Genomic DNA, 24,711 nt, shown 5'->3' with positions numbered 1-24,711 from the left:
ATAAAAGAGTGGAGTGTGAAAGCTAATGTCAAGCACAAAACTAAACTGCAAAGTCTCAAAAGTCTTCCTTCTCCATCTACTGCTACTGACTGAGAACTCATCCAAGTTAGGAACAAAATATATGGAACTGAAAGAGGAACAAAGGGAGGAAGTTAGTCAGGGCTCGAGGCTGTACCCTAGCTTGTCTCTGTGCTGCTCCAAAGTAAATATAACATGGGATCTAAAGGAAGGGCCAGGGCAGGGCAGGGCTAGAGTTGGCAGAAAGCCTCTCCCCAGGCTCCTCACACTACCCACTGTTTACTGCAAGAGTCTAATTTTAAACAAGTTTGTTTATGGATGTGGTCAGCAGTTTACAAATCTAGATTCCGCTTGGAGTGGTTTGCATGTGTGTGGGTTGGTGGGAGAGCGTATGACAGGCTGTGTGTGTGCTCTGTGCCTGGTGAGAGCGACTGGGTTGGGATATTTGAGCGTGTGTGCACAAGGGTGGATTTGTGTGGAGTTCAGTGGCATAGATGTCTCAGGTGAATGGAAGTATGCTGATGTTCGTGAGGTGGGTGGAGAGAAAAGGAGGGATGTCTGTGGGCCCTGAGGCTGTGCTGAGGTTCTGTAGCTCAGTGGAAATATTTGTTATATCAGAGAAAAACTTTCCAAACACATTTTCTGTCCCCAGCTTAGGGTATTGCAAGCCTTGTTCTGCCCAAACCAAACCCACTATTCTGAACTGTTTTTCTTTGATGACTTGTCAAGGATAATGTTAAGATATGTACAGGGCAGTTACAGGGGAAGTGTATACAGAGAAGTACTGAGAAAGAGATGTTTGTATTAGGGATAGTGGCTGACTCTAACTGCTAGAAAGATGGGAACTGACAGGTTGGATCAGATCAGCAGGCCACCCAAGTCTACTCTCTAACCACAGGCTATGCTCCAACACAGCTTCTACCCAGCGTTTCCCAGTATCCTAGATCTGGCCCCTGCTGCCTGATAGAGGCCAACTGTGAGCTATGTCCATCAGAGGGAGCTATCAGTGTGAGTGGACAGAAGTCCATGAGCTTATGTTGCCTTGGGAAGTATGCTGTGCAGGGAGACTAGTTAAGTGAGACCCCAGCAATTCCTGATGCTTGGGATCATATCTATCTCTAATAGGACTTAAACAGCCATTACTGTTGGGGGAGGTGGCCCAGCTCCGCTCATTCAGCTTTCCAGGGGAAATGCTTCCCTCTTCTTCCCCACTTAAGCTGCTGCCTGAATCAAATGGTGCCTTTCCTCAGCCAAATCTTTGGAGAGCTATGACAAACAGGCCAGCTTCTTTTAATGCAATTTACATATACAGAACAAGCACCTTAATGATCATCTTTCTCCCCTTCTTTCTTGCACTTTAGTTTAAAAATACCTGGGACTTTTACAGACGTATATCTGTGTATATACATATACACCCACAAGCTAACATTATTTCATTTGTACTTTTCCTGTCAAGAATTTTAAAAGTACCCCATCTAGTTAAAATTCAAACAACTGGGGGGAGTAGAATATGATAAAACACAAACAATATGAAAAGGGTAGATAGGGATTAACTGTTCACTTTCCCTTCCAACTAGGGGCAATCAAATCCAACAAGAGAAGTGGTTCTTTGTGGGACAGGTGGCAGATCTGTGCAACTCTTTGCCAAAAAGTGCTGTGGAAGTTAAAAGTTTATTTGATTTCAATGAGCGGCTGGGCAAGTCCACAGTAGAGAAATCCACTAAGGATTCCTAAATCCATAGAAACTATACTTAGTTCAGAAACTCTTTGAGCTGAAAACAGCTAGTGGTTGGGAGAGTATTAGGGGGAAGTACTGTGTACATTTGCCAAGCTCCTCCTCCTCTCTAGGCACCAGCTCCTGGTCTGTGTTGGGGACAGAACAGTGGGCAAGGTTTGCACTGGGCTGTTCTTATCCTGCCTCTAGCAGGTGCCAATACTTCAAAGACAGACGCTCTGTATTAAGGAGTTATGGAAAAGGTTGTTCCTAGTAAAAGTAATCGTTAGGTGCTGACATACGCTAGATAAAGCTGGAGATTTATGTTTCAAGGCTCTCCAAAATATATATGTGCAGAATCCATAACAATTACAGATATCTTGTTATTCACAGCAATCTGGAACCTCCTTATGAAGCCTGCTAAGCTCTTGACTTCAGTGATATCTTGTGTCAGTGGGTTCCATTATCTACATATATCCACATATATATGTGAAAAAACATCTCCTTATCAGTTTCAAAAAAGTGCAGGGATAGGGAAGCTATGAGGCTGTAACATGGGACAGTAACGGCAGTGGGTGAAGTCAGCAGCTTCCCAGCATTTACCTGAGTAGCAGAATTGGATCTGGAAGGCAAAGAGGAAGTCAGAAAAAGACATCAGGCAATCCATAGCATCATCCATCAGCACAATCCTAGGAATAAGATGAGATAAACAGTTTAGCAGCTACACAAGGACTGCAACCAGACTGGTCTGCAACCAGAAATTCCAGCTCTAGAGAAAGTGCTGCTAGGGAACTATGTACTACTGAGGTCTATGAGCTACTGGGCGCAGTGGAAGAGATTAGCACAGAGGAATGGGAACACAAGCATCGGTGTGGATGTGGACATCCTGATAACAAACGAAAGCAGCTTGAGAAGTTGCAGTCACAAGGAGATCCTGAATGTCAGTGCTGTCACACACTTCAGCTATGGTGTGAATATAGCAAGATGTATGTCAAGTATTCAAAGCCCAGTGGACCTAATGGAATGAACACGAGCAAACACACAGGTTCAAAACATTGCAAGGCTGATTCAACTGGCAATATAAAGAGGAACTGTCCTACAAACAAGACAGTTAAAATAGTACGAAACTGGTGTAAGCAGAAGAATTATGCCATTCCTCTGTATGACACAGTTCAGCAAATTGGGCTATTTTCAAATTCATGGGAATGAGAGTAGTTATTAACTCCCAATCTAAGGTCAAACAAACTCCACTTGATTAAAGAGGAAACAACATGATATATCTTTTGCACCAACAAGCACCTTCCTAACTACACACTGCACATGTGAATGTGCTATCCTCCATTTCTGATGAATAAACTAGTCTCTTTGTAGATATTATCAGCTCAAATCAAATTTCATGGAGACTGAAAACTTCTCAGACCAGAGAGAAGCAATGTCTTCATTCTCTCTGTTAAGCCCTAGGTACATCTATATGCACCCCTATTTTGAAGCACACTTCATGAATACATAACATATCAACCAAAGGCCATAAAGATGAAGCAGAAGTGATAGCGAAGTCCATCCCCTCCTTTCAGGAGAAAACTCTGCATTTCAAAACTTAGTTAGGGCAAAAGTTTTCATTAAAGTGACAATGATCACAGTGACTCTGGTCATTGCTACTATATAAGGATGAAAAGTTCAGTCTCTGAAGTGGGCAACTTCTGATCAAGGAGAGCTCAAACAGCAAAACAAAAGGAAACACTCAGATTTGATAGGAGAGAACAAAATCTTTAGAGAATACTAAAGGACTCACGATTTGGTACCACCTCTCAGGTCTGTCTTTTTTATAGACCACCAAGCAGCTTTAAGCAGAGCAGGCCTTCTGACCCTATATAGTCAATATCTGGCATATCCGGTCATATGAGAAGGATTACCAGTTCATTATAGCCAAAGTACGGGTCATGTAGCAGGGCACCTTTGAACATGGGGCCTAGTGCAATCCATGCACTAATTCCTGCAGCAACAATGGTGAAGAGACACTGGTGGGGAAACACTACTCTGTCTCATGGAAAAGGCTCCAGGGAGCTGTGTGGGAGGCTGACCTAGAAGAGCTACAGGATCTTTCAAGAGGCTTCTTTCCCTGCCACTCAGACCAGTTCTGTTCACTGTGGCAAAATCAAGCATGCAGAGCAGCTTGAATTAATTATCTCAAAGAAGAAAGACTGGGGCTAAGAGGGTCCCCAGGAGAAAAGCCAGTATTTAAAACAAAACCCTTTGAAGATGTCAAAGTGCTTCTGATTTATTTATTATGTTCCAGAAGCCGCCTCCTCCTCCTCCTCCTGTCTAAAGAAGCAGTAGCTTCAGTTCTTAATTTTCACTAATAAGCATGTTACTGAGATTGTCAGTGGCCACATCAAGGAAATGGCTTTGAAGCTGGCAGGCAGAGCATCTTCATCTCTCAGGCAATATTGCTCAGACACTGGCATTTCCAGCCACTCTTTAAGCACTGGAAATGCTTTGGGCCACATCACTGAGAAGCAGCACTCTCTTCTTTGAAATAATGGTCTGTCCCCTAGATACCCTCAAAGCACAAGCTCCAAAGCTTTTTCCAGTAGATTTCTCCATCCTTGAGAAGCAGAAGAACAACAGTGCAGGAGTTTTTTATGTATTTGCTTTGTGGAGAGTCTATACAACATCACCTACATGACAGTCAACTCATTTTGCTTGTTAAATCTAGAGCTATGGTCAATGCCTGTGCTCTGAAACACCACGTCCCACTCTCCTCCTTACAGAAGCGCAGCAGGGAGCCTGTAAGGAGGACTGTACAGCCTGTATGTGACAGGGGAGTGCCTAACTAGAAGCAGGTGCACTCTGGTGCTGGGTTACTGACTCCACTTGGCCCAGGAGTCTGCACTCTAGAGATGTTGAGAAATCTTTAAATCCAATACAATCGTTTATGAGGACACTGACTGCAGCTGGCTATTTCCTCACATTGCCAGCTGACTGCACAGCCAGGGAAGCTGGGAGAGCATCACATGCAACTTATCTGCACCTTTTCCGTGAAATGTCTGGCAAGAGGAGAATTCTAGCCATGAACAGTCTGTAAGCCAGGCAACCAGACCAAAATTGAGGACCAACTCTGACAGTCTAAGCTGGGACTCAAAGGAGTTCACCAGGTAGCTGATATTTCAAGAGATCCTTTATTCATTCTTTCTTGTCAGAATTAGGCTTTAAGCCCTGAGGGGCACAGACTTATTTACAAGGTTAGTACTCAGCATGCAGTGAATAATAAAAATCAAGGAGAAACTCTGGAAAGGACTGGAGGAAGACGCCTATACTTGAGGGACTCTGGTAAGAGTGTAGTGGTCTTTCAGGGTTCAAGTGGGTTTGGCTGGCAGGAAAGCCTTGCTACTGTGCCAATGGGGAAATCTTAGGATCTGCTGATTGCGGCTAAAATCTCAGAAACCCAGACTAGAAAGGAAGTCCCAGGACAAACTCTAGACCAGGCAAGTTGAAAGGACTTTTATTGTTCTCTGCTACCATTAAAGGCTAACAGACACAATGTGCCTTAAGGCCAGGATGGCTCAAATGGTTCTCCAGGGACTTGGTTTGTTTACTGATATACAGAGGCAAAAATAAATGGAATATAAAAAAACAGCAGGATCTGGACTCTCAGACACTGATTTACTAAGACAGGTACAGACACTTTCAAGCCCCATTTCCATTAGCATTGATCAGTGCAACATGAGCTCCCATATCACATAAAGCAGCACGGGAACTGTGAACTACTCAGCTCCACCCAGTCAAATGCAGGCAGTGAGTTCCTTGTGTCTCTGTTACATGAGGGAAGTTAGCACTCAGCTACAGAGCCTGATGGTGTCAAACCAGAAAAATCCCTTTCTTGTCTGTCCTTCAGCAATTGCAAGATTCAGAAAGCCAGAAGGTATCTCTGAAGATTAAAAGTAACTCTGAAGATTAAAATCTTCAATCTGCTAGTAGCTAAGGCCTCCTGAGAAAAAAAAAATGTCCAAGGAAACTCACAGAGACATATAGCCTCATTCTTTTTTGGGTATGACCTGTGCATTCACGTGGTATCTGGAACAGAAGAACGGAGCTTTCAGTTGTAATGCTAATAAAACCTATACTGTTGTTGCCTCTGTTCTTCTGCCCTGACATTTCCTGGTCTTATTCCTTTCCAGTGTTTGTTATCAGTGCATAGCAACAGCTCCTAGATGAGCGGCGTACACTGTGCTGTGAGATCATCTCAGTCATGCAGCACTGAGACTACAGCTAAGGCAGCTCTCTTCCTAAGAGCGCCAATAATTCCATAGGTCCGGGCTACATCAGTGAAGGCTGTGGCTGATCCTGCCACTACTTTATTCACTTCCTTTCCCAAAGCACATTAGCAACAAAATTGTCTGGGGAGCGTAGAATGAAGGAGGAGCAGTGTCATCAGGTCTGCATGTGACACTCGTGCTCTGCAAGGAATCAGTCAACTAGTGCTGGAAAACAGCCTACAGAGTTCACCCTTCTAACTGGCAGAAACTAAGGAGGACAATAGGAAGTGGGAACTAGAGTAAGTACCAGTACAGGACAAGAAAGAGGAAAAGATAGAGAGCAAGAAATGGAAAGAAAGAGAAGGATGTTTCAGAAGTATGACAAGTTTTTTTTAAATTGCTCAACCAGATTAGTTTGTAACAGAATAACAGCAATGTGCAAGTAAATCTCTAGCCAGCCAAAAATAGGAGTGAGGTCATCCCCACCTGAGCCTGGGTGCCTCAGACAGAGATCTCATTTCTCTCTAACACCTGCTCCCAAAGCCTGTTTGTCTGTCTCTAAGGCACACACACAACAGTGCAGCAGGCCCCTGAATGGGGCCTCTAGTTTACAACAGCCTTGTGTATTGAATTCCTTGACACAAACATCATAACATGTGTAGATATGTTGAAGTCTCCTTTCATACTCCATCACAAATTCCTGCTCAGCTCAGCTGGAACCCTATGAAATACACACCAGCGCACGGGACTTGTGCTTTTGTACCTCCATGAAAGGAAGCAGCAGATATATTCCTGCTACAGGGTTAGCATTCTTTCTTAGTCTGGCATTGGAGGCCAAAAAGCCCACTGGTGAGCAAGAGGGAAAAGCAGCACTCAACTTTTAGTTTTAATCGAACCTACGCAGCCATAACTGCAGTCCAATTGGGATAGCAGCACATAGGGGCCAGGGAGGAATTCAAAGAATCAACTGGGTGGAAGTATTTGCAGATGGTAACACTTCTCTTTTTCACTCTCCTTTTTGAATATAATTTTCACTTTGGGGACTTTGATACTGAAGAAAGACGACAGAATGACAAATAAAAAATGAGGACCACTTCATGTTTAGGCTGGGAACAACACAGGCAGCAGCTAATATCCTGATCATGTGCCTAGACCCTGCTTCCGAAGATAGTATCTCGGTTTATGAAAAAGCTTAGTTTCTGTGCCCCTGTTGCTGAGATGGCTAGGAATGAGATTATTTATTCAGTAATCTTGCTGTGATTATAATATGTATGTGTGCACTCCTACTGAGATACAAACTGACCTCCCCCCCGCAAACAGATGCATATATCTTATTACATTTTCACTATCAGATGGTTAATAATCAACTATCTGGGCTGGACTGGAATCAGCAAGCGCTATCAGTAAAAAAGTTCCATATCACATCATCAGTGCCCTGAGCTATCTATCTGCTTTAGACCTTGTCTAGATTAAAATAAAATTTCAAACAGATTAGCTACCTTGTGTGGCCTGTGACACAATGTTCTTAGCTTACATACTTTAAAACACTGTGTCAATGCTTCAGAGGTTAGCACCTTTAAAATGTGATAAACCATAAGAAGCTAGAGTGGGAGGGAACACATAAAGATTGTAAACATTATTTAAAACAGAGTTTAAAATCATGTCAGTTGAAAACATTTTGGCTAATATTCTTTTATATGCGACTCACCTTCTGAGCCTAGATAAAGCCAGCAGCAGCATTCTTCATATATTTAACACTGCACTGATATTTCAGTCCCTGTATACCTTAAATATACACTCTTTCTCATTGCTAGAAAAACACCCTTTTTCTAACCTCAAATTATGGTACCTTTTCCCCAAAAATCTTTATTGCTGAATGTCCCTGTCCATATCTTTACCCACAGATACACTTTTTAAGCCCACGTGTGTAGGAGTGATCTTGCCTTAAAAGAGTAGATGAGGACCCACCTTGCTGCCTTCTGAGTGAGTTCCATGGGGAAGTCAGGGCAGAGCAGCTGCAGCAAGCAGTGGTATTCCTGTGCTGTCAGCAAATCTGCAGGAAAAAACAGGTGAGAATATCATCATCCTTTTACTGGTTGTTCCCTCCCCTTGCTTGCTCTCTAGGGAAAGAGCTCCTATTCTCTTCATGAGTCAGGAACACAATTCAAGTAAACTGGGTACTTAACGACAATAAAACTGCTATCCTATTGCCTAGGCCCTCAGAGCTGGGCAGTTCAGATGGCGTTTCCAGCAAAGCAGAGCATCAGAAAGAGGCCTGATAAAGGGAAAAACCTTTTGAAGAGAAACTAGTAACAGGTAGTGTGATTCATGGTGGAAAAGAGGTAACCAGAATAGGGGAGTTCAAGTGACAACACAGTTTGGTTTAACTTGCATATAACCACCAAGAAAAAGGAAACACTTCAAAGCTGCTTAAATTTGCTGAAATTCACTGGCATGGTGACATTCACCACAGTACGCCTGAAATCCATCCACAGAACATCTGGCAACAGTAACAAAGGCAAACAAGGTTTGGGGCTGTATATGGACGGCTACAGAATATAAACCACAGACGTTATTACTTTGGCATTCAGTAAGGCAGCTGGATGGTCTCTTTTGGAATAATGTGTACAAATCTGGTCACTGTATTATAGGAAGCACAGAACAAAGATCCAAAAAACACAAGAAAGGCAATCAAATGATTCATGTTTTAGGGAGCTACTTTGTGAAAGACTGGTCAAGAATGGCCTCTGTGGTTCAGCAGAAGACGACTGAGAGGTGAATCTTAGGGAAGCGTATGGGATCCTCAGGGGATGGAAACATACTGATGTCAAAAAGCCCTACATGATTGTATGTTCATAGTCCAAATGGCTGTGGACTACAGTTAAGGAGAGGACTCACCAAACAGCAGCAATTTTGCAGAACTTCAATATACAGAAGAATGCAAAGTATGGAAGAAAGAGCCAGGGGAGGAAGTGGAGCCAAGCAGCAGTCAGGGAGGGAATCCAAAGGGCACAGGCACCAGGGCTGAGGTACGCAGTGTGAGTTCTTTTACTACAGACACCTTGTAGCCTTCTTTAGCCCATAAACGCCCATCCAAATAATCAGCCTTGACCCAGGTGATAGCCACATCTTCGTATCTCCCCAGCTCATCAAAGCCTGCCAGTTCCAAAAAAGCAAGAGAAAGGGAAAATACTACATATTTCCCAGATGTTTTAAGGGGCAGGTATGCAGCATCAAAGGAACATTTCACCGCAATGCCCAACCCAGCCAAATCAGTATTTTCAATGCTGACTAAAGAAACATTGCAGGAAGACTGTCACCAAAATCAGGTTATAGACTTTACCTACATTATTAGCAAGAGAAATGGACGAAAGAGGGGAGAGAGCATCTATTTTTCTCCTCAGTTCAGAAAACTCAATAGCTGAAAAACACAGTTATCAGACTCTTTTACATCTATTATATACAATCTCTAGAGTCTGTGTGCTGTGCTCAGGGGGAATTTCTATCTCCTCATGAAGCACCACGGAATGGGATCAGGTTTAGTATCACACTACAAAAAGGTTATTGTGAATGTTGAGTGGAAAGATTTTGCTTGGTCTGAAAAAGCCAACTCCACAATTAGAAATCTCTATAACATAAGGAAGGCCCAGTCTATGCAGAAATACAATACCATTGCAGGAGTTTGTGCAAACTGCTCTACTGCAGGGCTAAATACATCGGAATCTCTTTTTTATCCAAAATGTGAATGCTAAGCTGAATTTAATTTCTATGACTACACTGAAATTCCAAATGTGAGTAGTCTTGAAGAATATGGAGGGCACTGCGACTTTTTTTGTATTGTCATTTCATACCATGACACAATTCAGAGGCTGTTCTCCATTGCAGATACTATTTGGTCCTTCGGTTGCAAAAATCGGAGCTCAGGTTAATGATGGTATTCAGTGGAATGGTGGGATTTTCTCCTACAGTGTCAGCTAATGTGTCAGTTCCATAAACATCATCAAGCGAAGTACCACTGAGTTATATGTGTAACCCCAAAAGGAGGTTATTGGAAGACTCCATCTCCCAGCCTAACACCAGCTTACTACTTGTCCTCCATGAATGAACGTGAAGGAAGGAGAATTATCTTCTTCCCTGCTATTTTATTGGATCAGTGTTCATTTACAGCCATAGAGACTTTGGCCCAAAGTTCCTAAAGAAGATATTTTATCATATAACATACATGTAGTCTTCATAAAATCATTCTCAACAGCAGGGTACAGGAAGCCAGAGGTGCTGGGCATAAAAAGGCTCTTCTGAAACAGATGCTTTCTCCTTAGTGAAGAGGATAGTATAAGCCTCTAATGGTTACTCTTAAAAACTTCCTAAATCCAGGTTTGAATAATGCTAGTTATTAAACTCATGATCTTTGTCTAAAAATTCTACACCTTGGTCTGAAGGAATGGCACGATTTGGAAGTCAATATTCAACTTCATTTTTGCTTTGCTTAATTTCAAATTCCTATTTATGCCTCCTTATATCTCTTGCTCTCCATTATTTTTTCTTTTCATTTGTCAGCAGGTCACTATAACCCTGTCTGCATGCTCTATCTTAGTCAATCTATTTAACTGTTAAATCTATTTATTTAAAGTAAATCTGTTTATCTTACCCTCTAAATCCCTCCCTATATAGCTCAGTCATTTCAGTTGCTCTGCTTTGAACACCTTTAGATTTTCCTAGTGTGGTGTCCGGCAGTGTACAAAGCATCCCTCATGCATTCAGAACAGAAAAGTATGTATCTAGGAGGATAATCTGTCCATTTTCAGCAGCAAAATCCCTTTTCATGAATTCTGAATCTTAGCCTCCTGTTTCCTTCCCCTGAAGTTGAAGGAGCAAGAGCAGGAAGAGGTTTCCTGAGAAACTTGGGCTTTGTTCACCAGCTTCTGTCAGGGTTCTAGATGAAAGCAGCTTAAGAGGGTAACTGGGCCCAAATTAAGCATCACTTTTGAGGCATAAATAGAGATCTCTCACTCACTGGAGTTAAGACACTTTTAAAACTTAATAATTACTTATGTTGTCTTTTTCTACTTCCTCTTTGTACCAGGTGACAGCATCATCCTTACTTCTCTATTGCAGAAATATGAAGCAACATACAGCAAAAGCAGGAGTCGCTCAAAAGGACTCTGAGAAATGCTGCCAAAGAGTCTCTCCAGTCAGCACATCAGGGGGTGAAGCTTATTCTCAGTAAGAATGAAGAATTAATTACAGTTTCAGTCTTTGAACAAATGGTATGCTTAGACAGGAAGCGCACACACAGATGAAGTGCAAAGAAGTTCCTTCTGTAAAGAAGACTTCTTATGTCTGGAGAAAGGGCACCCTCAAATCAGTCATCAAAGTATGCAGGCAGACTCTTTTAGACCATAACACAACTCAGCCCGTAGACACCCCAGGCGTCTGACCAATAAATCATATCAATTTCTCAGACTACGGATGGGTACCTATTACACAGGAAGGGGATCACCGCAGACCTTAGGAGGTGTCTACAGTTTGCTGTGATGACTGTTTTCCTATTCCCTACAGCAGGGTCAGTGAAGACCATGCAGAAAATTACATTTGCCCATGCACCATATTGTCTGCCAAGAGCTGCTTGGAATAAACAAGGGCAGTTTTGGTGCATGACCACATTGCTCCTTCCTGTCTCCAGGCCACAGCTGAATAAATAGTGTTCAATGATGCATGATGAAGAAAGAAAGAAAAGAAGGAAGGTACCAGTCAGAATGAGTGAAAACTGGAATCCACAACTGCTACTTTGGTTGCTACCACAAATTACTATATCTCAAGTTCCAGTAACAAATGAAGCAAATCACAGGGAGTTTAAACCTGACCCCATAGCACAGGGCAGTGTGCTATATGCACTCTACCGTACTCTCACAGTGGAACAAACTTGGACCATACCGTGTGCTCAGGGGTGGAGAGAGACAGACTGCAATCTGCATGTCAACCATGTTCACATACAGCTGAACATAACACTCAGTCCTTCTACTGCAAAATGGCTAATCTATAAATTCCAAAGTGATTTTAAAACAGCAGCCCAATAAAAAGGAGCTGGGAGGCTTAACAGAGTAAGTACAGAAAACATAGATGGTACTGCCACAGTTGCAGAGGAAGCACTTCAACTGTTCAGTCACAGTTTTTGCTGTACTGGTCTTCAATCCCCTGCTCAGCCTATATTCCTGCTGCTACTGTGCTGCTAGCAAAATACGGACTGTTCTCCCCCAGGTCCCACCGCCTATGATGGTTTTATTGTCATTTAGTGCCCAAGGCAGACTCTTCCACACACTTCAGAGACATAGTGGAGCATAACGTTTGTCCAGGTGGTATAGCCTTAGAAAATAAATGTTGCTCTCTGGATAAAAATGACCTACATTTGAGAAATATGAAGCCAGTGGCTTTTAAAACAGAGCTTCTTTTTACCACCTTCCTTTCCTGTCTGTATGTAACTGACAGGTGGCACCTGATGCAAACCAAGGCAAACTCCAGGAATGCTAAAGGATGCGTTTATACCGCTGTGTCGTGAACGAGGTGTAGTGTAGACATACCTGAGCTATCTTTAAAGCAGTTATCTTTGATACTGACAGCAGCCTAGTCACAGAAGTCTGGAGCTCAATGAAGGCTGTAAAATCCACCCAGGAAGTCAATAAATATTTAGGGCTTAGCCTGAATTGCAGTCATTGCTGCTGTAACTAGGCTGCTTTCAGCACAAGAGCTAGCTGTCACAGCACTATGACAAGTAGAGATATGCCCAAAGCAGTAGGAGAATACTCACTGCAGTTGGTGTATGAAATCTGCCCCTGAAAGTCACATTAGTAACTTCCTAGAAATGCAAGGATCGCCTTGATGAATATGAATTAAAGTTCCCTATTCCCATCATCATCATTTTTAATATACAACAAGTATCCAGGGAGGCCGGAGCCCTGGGCAATGCAGCCTTTCCCTTTAAACTAGGTTAAGGCACAAAATTTCCACAGGTTGCTTTTCTGCCACACTCATGAAGTCATATAGGAGTCATAAAGTCACAGAGTCATAAATCAGTCTCCTGGAAATATAGCGGAACAACCTTAAAAATAATCAAATATTTTTTTAAATGTCGGGAGAGTCTTTCCTGGACTTTAGATTTTTAAGGTTTCTGGTGCAAGTAGTATCACGTCCTTAGGAGTCTCTCCATATCCATGCAGGCTCACAACCTTTTGGAAAAGAAGAGAAACAAATAAATAAAAAATCCCTAAAAATAAAAGTCAGCGTGTTCTTGTGTTGTCTGTAGGAGCTATGGTTTTATGAAAAACAAATATAAACACGAGTATTGACAATACTGTGCCTTCACAAACCACATTTGGTTAATAGACTATGCTCTGCACATGCCTGGTTCACAAGCTACCTACAGTCTAGCTTCCTCATCTCTGTGCATCTAACATGAATAACAATTTGAAAACCAAAAATACTAGGAAAAAAATCCATGTATTGGATCTAAACAGCAATACACAGCTACGTAAAAACCCCATTTCTTCCTCATAAAACTCCCTACTCTAAGAAAAAAAGTAAATTTTTCCTTTTCACTTAATCATTTATAAAATTTTATATTGAAAGGTTTTACGGGCTATCAGAAAAAGAGATCCATCTCTGTTACTTGGGGGAGGGTTGTTTAAACAAGAGTTTGAAAGAAAATAAAAACATTCAAGTGTTGTCTCTTTGACTAATTTGCTTTTTCCACTGACAAGAACAGATATAAAATAAACAGAAACCAGATCCAGAATGTTCATGTCTTATTTTAAATATTGATTTTCCTTGTTTTCCAAACAAATAGAAACAGAAACAGCAGCTCATATAATTATCCCCACCATTTGAGATGGGGGATTACATAAAGAAAAACTAAACAATAAAGAATAAGCACTCACACGCTTTGCTCTTAAGTTGTATAAGCATGTGCATGTAAGATATGAATACAGCAGGATTCGTTCTGCTCTTCAAGTGTGCATAGAGCTCCCACAATGATTAGAAAATAGTCATAAGAGCCTAGGAAAATCAGAAGAAAACAGAGACACCTAACTGTTACTTCTGAATGACAGGAAAACACACTAGAAGCCAAAGATTGATTTCTGCCAGGTTAACTCAAAAAATAACTTTGCTTTTTTAAGGAAGGTTCTTTAGTAAATACTTAATAGGGGGTAATGGTCAAATCCATGCCATGTATCAATATAAGATCCCGTGCTTCACATGGAGTCTTGGACAGAGGAAGAGGCTATGTGGCTTTGTACCAATGTCTGGCTCAATCTCACTAGATATTAATTTAAAAATTTGATTTTCTTAGTTTTAATAACTGGAGGCATTATCCCTGCCTCCCTAAAGGTGCAGTTCAATAATCAGCTAAGCTGATCTAAAACCTCACTCCCATTGCAAGGGGGAGGTCTCATCGCTCCTTCCCTTTCCCCCCTGCCTTGCTGCTGGCCATGTGGTTCTGAACCCTCCCTTGTACCAGCTCTGGCACTCAGCAGACCCCTTGTTGAGAAAATTCAACTCTTTTTCCTAGGCTAGTGAATTGAAGTGGCTCACTGAAATGTCTGATGAGAGCTAGTGCAAAGTAGGCTGCGTGAGAGCAAAGCCAGGTGCAGGGAAGAGAGAGGAAGATGGAGGGGGAGAGCAGAACTCCCCCTTTCAACAGAGATAAGCTGTAAGATACGCTCAGGTAACTCCCTGCTTAAGATGCTTTAATTCTGAAAGCCCAAGATGTATACAAGGCATGTCATAAGATTAATGACCCTTTTAATTAAAAGTAGATTCGGCTCAGCTGGCTGCATCTGCACCATACCTGCTAAGACAGTTTGAGCGCTCTGCCATCAGACACACTCTTCAGACTCAGCTTCTGCTATCCTTATTCTCCAAAGCAGGCAGGTGAGTTCAGGTTACTCAGAAGTCCCATCTGCTCTTTCCACTGGTATCATTCAAGCTCTTCCAGAAAGGATCCCAGGGCCCCAGGATCTTCAGGGCAGGGCCCCAGGAGACTTTTTTTCTGACATGGCAGCAAAGGCAGACAGGATGACTGAAAAATGCATTGAGTTGCTCACGTTTGTCCTTCTGCAGGTAAATTCTTCCAGGAGGGCACTTCAAGCATTGGCTGTAACCTGGATTGCCTCTGCTGACCTACGAGAATACTACCAAATATTGCCAGAACCAGATCTAAAGATGATGCTGCAGGCAAGTAGTCTTGACAAGTAAAATGTTTTGGCCTTGAACCACTCTACAAAGGAGCATAGGTGCAAACAGCATACTTAAATAGGTGGTTCCTGCTGATACGTGGTAGAAAGAATCATCTTACAACATGAAAAAGAAGAGTGTCAAAGATTTAGTGAGATTTGCCTGGAACGACCCGTGCAAGATTCGGGACAAACACAGTGGAGAGCTAAAGCAGATTGACCTGAAAAGATCTGTCGAGGGAGTGCTGAAAGAGAGAACGGTTAGGAGGATTAGCATGTGGTTCAGCAGAATGCTAGTTTTGAAGCACTCGGGTAAGGAGGAAACAATTCAGCTGCATTTGAAGTGAAGAATGAAATGATTAGTTCTGGAGGAAAGCTCCACAACTTATGTGAACAGAAAATTCACTGAAAAACAGGCTTATTACAGGCAAAGCTCTAATAGCACCACATTTAGAGTGAGCTGAAGAATTTTTAAAAAGTAAAATCCTCTAGATGGTGTGATTATTCTTTTGTCCTTTGATCTTCAGTCCTTTATTAATTAGTTTATTAATAAAATAAACTGCTTGCCAGATTAACAAAAACAAAAAGTAAATCTACAGAACTGCTCCAATTCCATCTCCAAAATCCAGGATCTTGATGTTTATGGAAACTTCAAATCATCCTCTAGTCCCTTTAAAATTCCCTATAATTATCCTTCAGTATAAAATATTTTCATGTGGCAGTATTACTTCAGCTTAGAGCAAATGTTACTCAGGGTAGGACAAGCTGTGCCAAAGGTACAGTCCAAGGCTATCTTGTGGCACACTTATGTGGCTAGAATGGCACATCCAGAAACTGAAGAATTTAAACTTTCATTAGAAACATAAAATAAGTTCTTAACTCTCATGGTTGTAAAGAAAACATTCCAACGGTGGAAGAGTTTAACTGATGCAGTGTGGTATTCCTGAACCCACAGACAGCCTGAAACATGACTCAGGTATGAACTTTCCACCTACTTTGGGAACCTTAACACTAAAACTTATGACACATTAAAAACAATGTTAACTCTTTAGTTTCTTGTTTTAGCTATAGGATGGGTCTTTGAATGAAGTTGGAGTTTCAAGAATTTGGTGTTCCTGAAGTGCAAGAACAGCAAATAATAAAAAAGGAGAAGCAACTACATCTTCTGACAGTAATGTCAGAAGTAGAAGATAGAAGACGACAAACAAAAGGGCCTGGTTTAAATTTCTTAGTACATGTTGCTGAGTACATCAACTAAGTAGGGAACAAATAATGGCTAAAGGTTTATTTACTACACAGAGATCCAATTTTATCCTTGCAGCCTTTTTTACTTTTAGCAAAGATAATTCTGTGCATGTTCAGAAGCAAATATAATCCTAAAGATATGTTCAGCTCACTGAGTATGATCCAAAAGGGCATTTAGCCTCTCCAAAGGACATAGGCCTGAAGCAAATGAAGAGGCTGCCGTTGTGGATTACAGATGAAGATGCATGACTTGTCCTCTGTTCCAGAGGCTTTAAAAACTCCACTGAGAAATGTTGTAAGAACTTCCTAAGATGTGAAGCTATGTCTGATTATAAATATGCTATATGTTCTTGGGTATCTGTAAGCCCAGCAGAAATCACTCCTGGTAATCATCAGTGTGGAGGTACCTACAGGAGAAATGACATCAGACAATAAGAGGCATTTTAATCTTCCAAATATAGGCACTGCAAAATAAAATGACTGGTCTTAAGACAGATAAACTAGAAATAAGGTAAAATTTCAGACTGAGAGTAATTTACAGCTGGAATAGATCATGAAGCAGTGTGGTAGATTCACTTTAAGATTGAGTCTTTAAACCATGATTAAATGTGTTCCTAGTTTCACCACAAGTCTTTGGACTTGGTGAAGAAATCACTGAATGAAATTCTATAGCCTGTGTTGTACAGGAAGTCAGATTTTATGATTATTCTTGCTCCCCTGTGACTTGAAATCTCTAGATCTACATGAAGCTTTGTAAATATTTGAAAAAGAGGTCTGGAACTGAAGCTGGTGCTGATTGTGACATTTGACATTCTTTGTGTGTGTCAACTATGAGACTATTTTTCCTTTCCCTGTAAAGTGACTAAAGACCTAACTAGCAGATCTTCCAAGTAATAGGTGAACTAATATATTTCGACTGCCTCTGTCCTGTTAGACAGTTGATCTTTTCCCTTTTGAGGAGTTTTCACAGTCTCTCATTGACAAAATAATCAATCCAATTCCAGAGCTAAGTGGCCATGTAAACAATAAGGAACAAACATTCCCGCTGGAGTTCTGGCCATCTGGGGGACAGACTGCTCAACCGCTTGAAATGGGACCCACAGCAACACTAAGAGTGAAGTACAGGAATGCCTGCAACACTTCACTGGAGGGGACCATCAGCATTTCCCCAAGTTCGCAAACAGCATCAGTAATCTTTAGACAGGACGTGGATCAGCTTCTATTCAAGAAAACAACTTGTTATTAAGCTTAAGACCTTCAAAACAGCTATAGAATTCATAGCTACATATCAGAAGATAAGCAGAGTAAATGGGCAGGTGGTATGCAGCTGCATCTCATGCGATATAGGACCTTACATACAATCCTCCCCAAAAACAGATACATACTAGGTCTAGCGACAATAATGAGACTACAGCCAGCGAGAGGTACATGCTCTTCAGTTGCCGTGCGCCATTTCCTTTCTGCTTTGGGAGCCCTAAGAAGTACATTTAGCTGGCAGACAGCTCAGCTGCCTTAGGTACACAAGGTCAAGGAGCAGAAGAGAAGCTACATTGTCTTAGAAAGAAAATGAGGTAGAAATTAAAGAGGAAAGAAAGGACACACAATGAGCTATGGAAATGCTGCAGACTGTTGTAGCAATCTCAAGCCAAAGAGCTCATTGACTTCCATCTTCTTTCTAGACTGACCTTTCCAGGAAACATCAATAAAAGGTTCTGGTGAACCAAATCCAGTATAATCAGGTATTTTCAGATATTTCCAAATTTTCAAAGTGTTTCAGACTTCAGCATGGCACATAAAAGTGTGAAGTGCAATGGTCAACAATTTTCTCTGAACAATGAATGAAGTGGAAATGTTTTGGGCTTTTCTCTTTTAACTACTGCCTCTGAAGAGGCTTTTACGGAACAATGCAGTTGCCATAAACACCCCATGGAAGAGTGACTAAAACATTTTAGCATAATTAAGAGCAACACCAAAGATGGCCTTGTGTAGATTCCCTCCACCGACTCTTAAACAGTACGTTGCCAAATTTTGAACAGTTAAGTGCACCTTTACTGACAGCTGTCTTCACAGCAGGCGTTCTGATACTGCTTCTCTGAAACATATTCATCAGTGGCCCATGGTAAGACTCATGTTCAGGCTTGTGAAGAATGGGGAATCCCATATGCTACTAAGAGTGTGTGACACCAGCGTGCAATTATGCACAAGCAGCCAGCTCATTGTGGTTGAAACTCAAGATGCCCTGAATGGTCCAGGTTCCTGATGCATTATAGACAGCACATCTTTCTCTGTGTGCTTGTGTTTGTCTGGAACAATTTGAGTATCTGAGTTAAACATGAATCTTCCAAGAACTGAAGGCCATTCATAGTCACAGCTATTCTTGGATTGTACTGCAAGGTATTTTTATATAGCTTTTCCACAAGCTATGGAGCATAATCCTAAGTACCCAGACTGCTGGCTACTCTTCTCCAACTTTCTTTCACAAATTATAATGCTGAAGAAAACAGTGTGACGGGAAAGGAGAATGTTGTTTATGAGCCTCTGAGTTGATAGTTAAAGCCTTTATTCATAAAAATAAATTTCACAGTATTTGGACCCATGCTTGGGCAATGTTTTTCACTCTTATGTAAAACGTTCTCAAACAGTCTGGTACCGAGCCTGTTTTACGAGTTGAAAAACCTAAGAAGAAAATGAACTTCAAATGAAACAAGCCAATAACAGAACTGGCTGGAGGAAGGTAATCTGGTTACATGACAAGACTGAAGAAGTCATCATTAGTTATTTAGGAGGGAATGCAGTGGAGCATGTAAGCTCCACAGAGAACGTTTGGAGCCCATTACAATATCAATGAGCTAGATTAATGACTATAAATGACTACTACCACAAAACTGGTCTGAATGCAGAGCAGCATGAATGCACTAAGGGAAACTTGAAACCACAAGTGATCCAGCAAACTACCCCTTTTAAGGGTATGTTTTTTGGCTATGGTTCTGTAACCTCACTCTTGATTTTAACTCTTACAATACTCCAGTGAGTAGGGTGTCTGAAAAAATGAAAGAGAGTGAGAGAGAAGGAAATAAATTAGTTTTCTCTGTATTTTCCATGAAGAAATACATTTTAAAATAAGAATTCAACACAGACATTCATTTAAAAGAATGAAACAATTGTTTGGTGTTCTGTAAACTTCAGCCCAGCAGGTTTTAAATTCTTCAGATGGTCATTAATCCTCAAAATTTCTCATGGATATCACACACTTTTGTCAAAGTTTAACTTAAGGCTATGTATTTTACAGGTTAATACAGTTCCATGGACTGTCTACCATGAACCATGAGCTAAGAATATTTTGCTGGACAAAGTTTCAGGCAAATGCCCTAAATCCTCCAGCATTATGCCCTAACATTGATGGCATGCATATATTATGGTAATCAAGGAAGTGTAAGAAACTAGACAAAAGAGCGCCTCTTGTTGTGGAAAGAAAAAGAACACTTTCTTGTTGCTGCAGGGGGCTTTCTAGAGAAAACAAAGGCCATCTACTGGAGTACATATGTGGAGATGAAACCATATTGTAATCCTTGCTTGTAGAAACTGAAAATAGATATTTATAGAGTTCAATTGTTTAATCTTTTTCAACCTCTCAGTGAGGTTAGTATCTTCAGCTGACACTGTGAGGATGTTTATGGGAGAAGGGATAAAAAGGAATATCACTTAACTGATTAGTGGTGGAACGATAACTTAGCAAAGCAAGCAAATGAGTGTCACAAGATATGATATAAAATGATTTACCTTAAAGAAAGCATGATCCATATTCTATGGAAACTTCTGTATGGAAGGATACTGTTATGCAGACTACTGAGAAAAGAATGCAAAGAAACAGAACAAAACCTTTAAAAGATGCAGGACTGTCCCTAGTTGAAATAAAAGACAGCAGGAAACCTAACACCCCAAACAGTTACTGCTAAATGACAACAGCGAGATGGGCCATCCATAGTGAGTAACACCATCTTAGCCTTTACTAGCAATGGGGGACTCTGTCACATTGTTCTAACACAACTGTACCCGTTGGGGTTTCACTCCTGCATTTCTTCTTCTCCTGTGCAACAATATCCTGACCATTCAGCAGAAAACATGGAAATGCAAGTATGATAAATCCTCAGCGTAGAAGTCAAGATAAAAGCCGCTCTTTAAACATCTCTGGCCATTAAAGACTTACAAAACACATGTTCTTTTTATTTGCTGCAACATTTGCCCTTCTTTTTCCATCCAATGGTAAGACTTATGGAGCAAGTCTAAAAGTCAGATGGTACAAATCATAGAGCAACATAGTTTTAAGAAGTATTTAAATGTAATGTATTTCAGCATCTGTTCTGCTGAGTCTTTAAAAGGAGAGCTTAAAAGCTGAGGTCTTATTTGCTTGATGCAATTTATAAATGTTCCTTAATGCTGCCCTTTTGGGAAAAGATCGCTTCCTGGTGTTGTGGCAAAAGAAGTGTATCTAAACACATACTACATCAGATGTAGCTCCATTTAGTAGTACTCTATGTGCAGTGGATAGTAAAACAAGATGCTATATAAATATATTAATTCATATTCCTCTCACTTTCATGCCACATTTAAAGGTAGCATCCATTCTTCCAACTGTCTTTCAAAGAGTTATCTACTGTCTGGATCTGTTTCCGGCTTCACTGTTGAAGGTCCCCACCCATACGCAATACTGAGGGCTCTGAAACTATTAGTACTAACTCTAAGAGATTCAAGATCAGACAAAACTATTAACATACAGTGGATCCTAAAGCAAAGGAGAAAATACTCCACCTCCAAAAAAGCTCTGAGATGTTCAGCAGACAAATATAAATGAAGAGAAACAGCTCCTCAATTGTTAGAAAAAGACAGAAGTGACTCTCCAGAATTGAGAACCTGGGTCCATGTGCTAGAACATGACCTTACTTTCTAGCTCCTGGAATCAGAAACTGTTAGGAGGAAGAGGGGCCTTGAGGATCTACGCTTGTGGGCAACAGACAGGATGCTGAAGTTCAAGGTTTCTAAATTATCTGCACTAAATGGGATATGTTTGGAAAGTCACTTTACATGACATGTTTATCAAGGGGAAAAACAAATCTATTTACTTTTCCTCTTTTAGGAGGATGTTTTCTGGGGTTTGGTAATGAACAAACAGATGAGCGCTGCAAAGAGAAATAGACTGAAAGCCTTTATGTGTACATCTCATTTTCACTTACAGCTTTGTGTACACAGCTGTGACCAGAACAGCCTTTTGCTGAGTGAAGGACGCATAGCTCTGCACCCACTGCCACAGCACATGGAAGATCATCATTACTTACTGCTTGGCAGTTAAGGTCTGAAATATCAAACCAGTGAATTATTTGGGAATTTAATGAGCTTTTTTTGTGTTTTCCTTTCCTTTTTGAACTGCCGTCTGCATCACTCTAAAGTCTTTCCGGGAATACACTGTAAATTTGAAAGGTTTTTGATGTTAGACAGATTAGACTCCAATTTAAATGTCTGAGTGAAAATGTTAACTACTCTCGATGTTAAAAGGAAGCAATGAAAATTTCTTTTTATTATACCTATTGGGAAACAATAAGAAAAGTACACAACTACTAAAAACCTCTGGTGTAGCTGGAATGAGTGGAGATGCATGGTTTGTGGCTGCAATAAACTGCCTTCAGATACTAAAGACGGACAGGGACAGAGAAGTTTCAAGTTCTCTGTAAAATGAGTAGGTATAATTTAATTTTGGCTTTCCAGTATAAAATTACTTATCTATGAAACTAGTACTTTAACCTTTGTAAGTATGAATACTGCTTGTCAGTAACACAAACAATATTAGTATTTAATGACAATGACATGTTAGTGTATGGCCATATCTGACTCAATGTGCCCAAAAGGTATAACAGAAAAAAAGGATTGAATAAAGGACTGAAATTAATGCAAGTGAAATATTATCTAGAATTATTAAACAGAAAAATAAAAATATTTATGATTTTCTCAAAAAAATATCAATGTTCAGCTGAGTCATAGATTTGTCACAGAGCGAACAATATGTAGCTGTGCCATAGGAAATCCGGGATTCGGTCACAATTCCTCCCCTGCTTGGGGATACAGGAGAAGGATACAGTAATCTACTTAATCATGTTCAGTGCACTTTATAACAGCTGCAAAGTAGATATGTAACATTATAAATAGAGATATATAATTATTTTATGAACTTAGCTAACTTGGCCTGCAAGTGTAATGGGGATAGAAAGCACAGATATGAATGAACTATCTAGATAACTGAAGTGTTATGAAAAGACCAAACAAAAGTTTATACAACCCCTGAAAATCTGGGACAGCAGGTACAAGACACTAGCACATTACCAGGTTATAGATAGAAAAGATATCACCACTCACCTATACAGAGATTGAAAACAAAACAACAAAAAAAACAAGATTAAAGCACCAACACTCCCTTTTCCCCCAAAGGAATTAAGATCCCTTGGAGAAAGAAGATGGTTACTTGTTGGGGAGAACACAATTACCCATGATCTATGATACACAGGCAAGCTGACAGAGGGAAGAGAAATAAGAAAGTGTCTGGAGGAACTCTGCATAATCCTCAGGTGGAAGATGATGGTATATCTTATAAGCAAGCCTATAGGTAAAATTTTATTTAAACACTTTTATGTAGGAAGACTTGGAGAACCTACTCCTAGCACTAGCATCTCAAAGAGAATAGAAGAACAAGAACTTAACTTCTATCAGACCCCACAAGATGGTTCTTACTAGGGAAAAGGGGCTGTAAAATCAGCAACAGGCAGGCAATGAGAAAATCAGATTATTCCACCCTGCTTCAGGTCTCATACTGAAGAAGAAAGATGCACACTGTTACACGAGGGAAGTTCAATGGTTCAGCCAGTCTGATAACTGCGACATTATTTACTCCACACCGTGCACCAGGCAGCTCTGTGCATGGCACACAAGAGGCAGAGATCTTTTCATTTCTTAAGACAATGAATTGCAGGGCTGGATGTGCAATTTTGCCTCTCTCCCTCCGAACACTAGCTAGAGCTGAAGTAGATCCCACAAGGCAAAGCAATTTATTTTCTCTTATTTATTTACATAGGACAGGTACAATCTTGCCCTCTTATCTTAAATTAACCCTCCCTTCCCTGAATTTTTCACTCTCAAAGCAGAAGGCCTTGGGTCAAGAGAGACTCTTCTGTCACACTATGCCAAAGGAGTTAGAGTATCTAATGTAATCAGAGGACCAGAAGTCTCTGAATGGGCTATTGCCCATTCAGTAGAGAACAGTACAGAACATTCGTAGCATACAATCATGCATTTAGTTTGCTACCCAACACTAGCTAGGTCCTTCAGTTTTGGGTCTGGTCACAAAATAATGTTGAATAGTTTCCTCATTAATTTGGCTGGGTGGTTTATCACCGAAAGGCTAATTGTGCATTATTGCTAAGTGAATGGATGAGAAACTATACAACAAATGAACAGAATCCCAATGAGGAGTTCTGAGAGTACTGTGAAGCAGTTACTAGAGTTCTAAACAAAACCTCCCTTTATTAAACTGGATGAATATTTAAATTTTTTAAATATAAGGACATATGTGTGTCTATTTCCAGGGTTTCCCTCTTCTGTTCCAAAGCAGATCATTAAAGCATCTAGTGAAATTGGAGCCCAACATCAGCTGTATAGGAGGAAAGTCTTTAAGTGACAGTATATGATATTGCATTTAACCATGCTCCTGTGCCAGTCTGCATAATGAGTGGGGGATGAAAAGCAACCGTTTTTCTTCATGTACAGCTCAGTAAGCACAGTTCCAAGCCTGCCACACAAAACTTCTTTAATAATGCAATTCAGTGCCTTTGATTTGAGGAACACGCAAAAGAATAAACAACCTATTAATCTAAATTTTCTAGTTTGCCTGAAAGTACAAAGCAGCAATGAACAAACCTCTTGGCTACATTAAGGGTACTGAAATGCAAAACTGCTTCTTTTCTCACCCTACAGTTACTCAGGAAAAAGGAGGGAGGAGAAGAGAGAAGGGAGAGAATAGGCAAGGGAGGCAGAAATTGTTTTAATATAAATTGCTCAGTCAAAACATAGGGTACAAAGAATTCTGAACAAGGCTTTCAAGTATTGCCACATGAAGGCACTTCAACACAAGCGGATGTGCTCAGAAGATGAGTGTAAGAGATAGCATTAGTTAGTAAGAAGTAAGAATCCTCAGGCTAACCAGCTCTCA

General features: G+C 40.7%; 1 protein-coding gene across 2 annotated transcripts in view; it reads right to left on the bottom strand.

Moving 5' to 3' along the window:
• Nucleotides 1-24,711, bottom strand: part of CSTPP1 (centriolar satellite-associated tubulin polyglutamylase complex regulator 1) — an 85,634-nt gene that overhangs the window by 7,425 nt on the left and 53,498 nt on the right. For both annotated transcript variants that reach the window (XM_026093275.2, XM_026093274.2), the window contains 2 exons: nt 7,957-8,041; nt 2,336-2,421 (listed from right to left, as the gene is read on the bottom strand). In XM_026093275.2, the coding sequence (XP_025949060.1) occupies nt 2,336-2,421; nt 7,957-8,041 (171 nt within the window). The remainder of the gene's footprint in view (nt 1-2,335; nt 2,422-7,956; nt 8,042-24,711) is intronic.

Source organism: Dromaius novaehollandiae, chromosome 5 (assembly GCF_036370855.1).
Source record: "Dromaius novaehollandiae isolate bDroNov1 chromosome 5, bDroNov1.hap1, whole genome shotgun sequence".
Lineage (NCBI taxonomy): Eukaryota > Metazoa > Chordata > Aves > Casuariiformes > Dromaiidae > Dromaius > Dromaius novaehollandiae.
The sequence above is the reverse complement of the archived record's forward strand: the minus strand, read 5'-3'. Positions and strand labels throughout refer to the sequence as shown.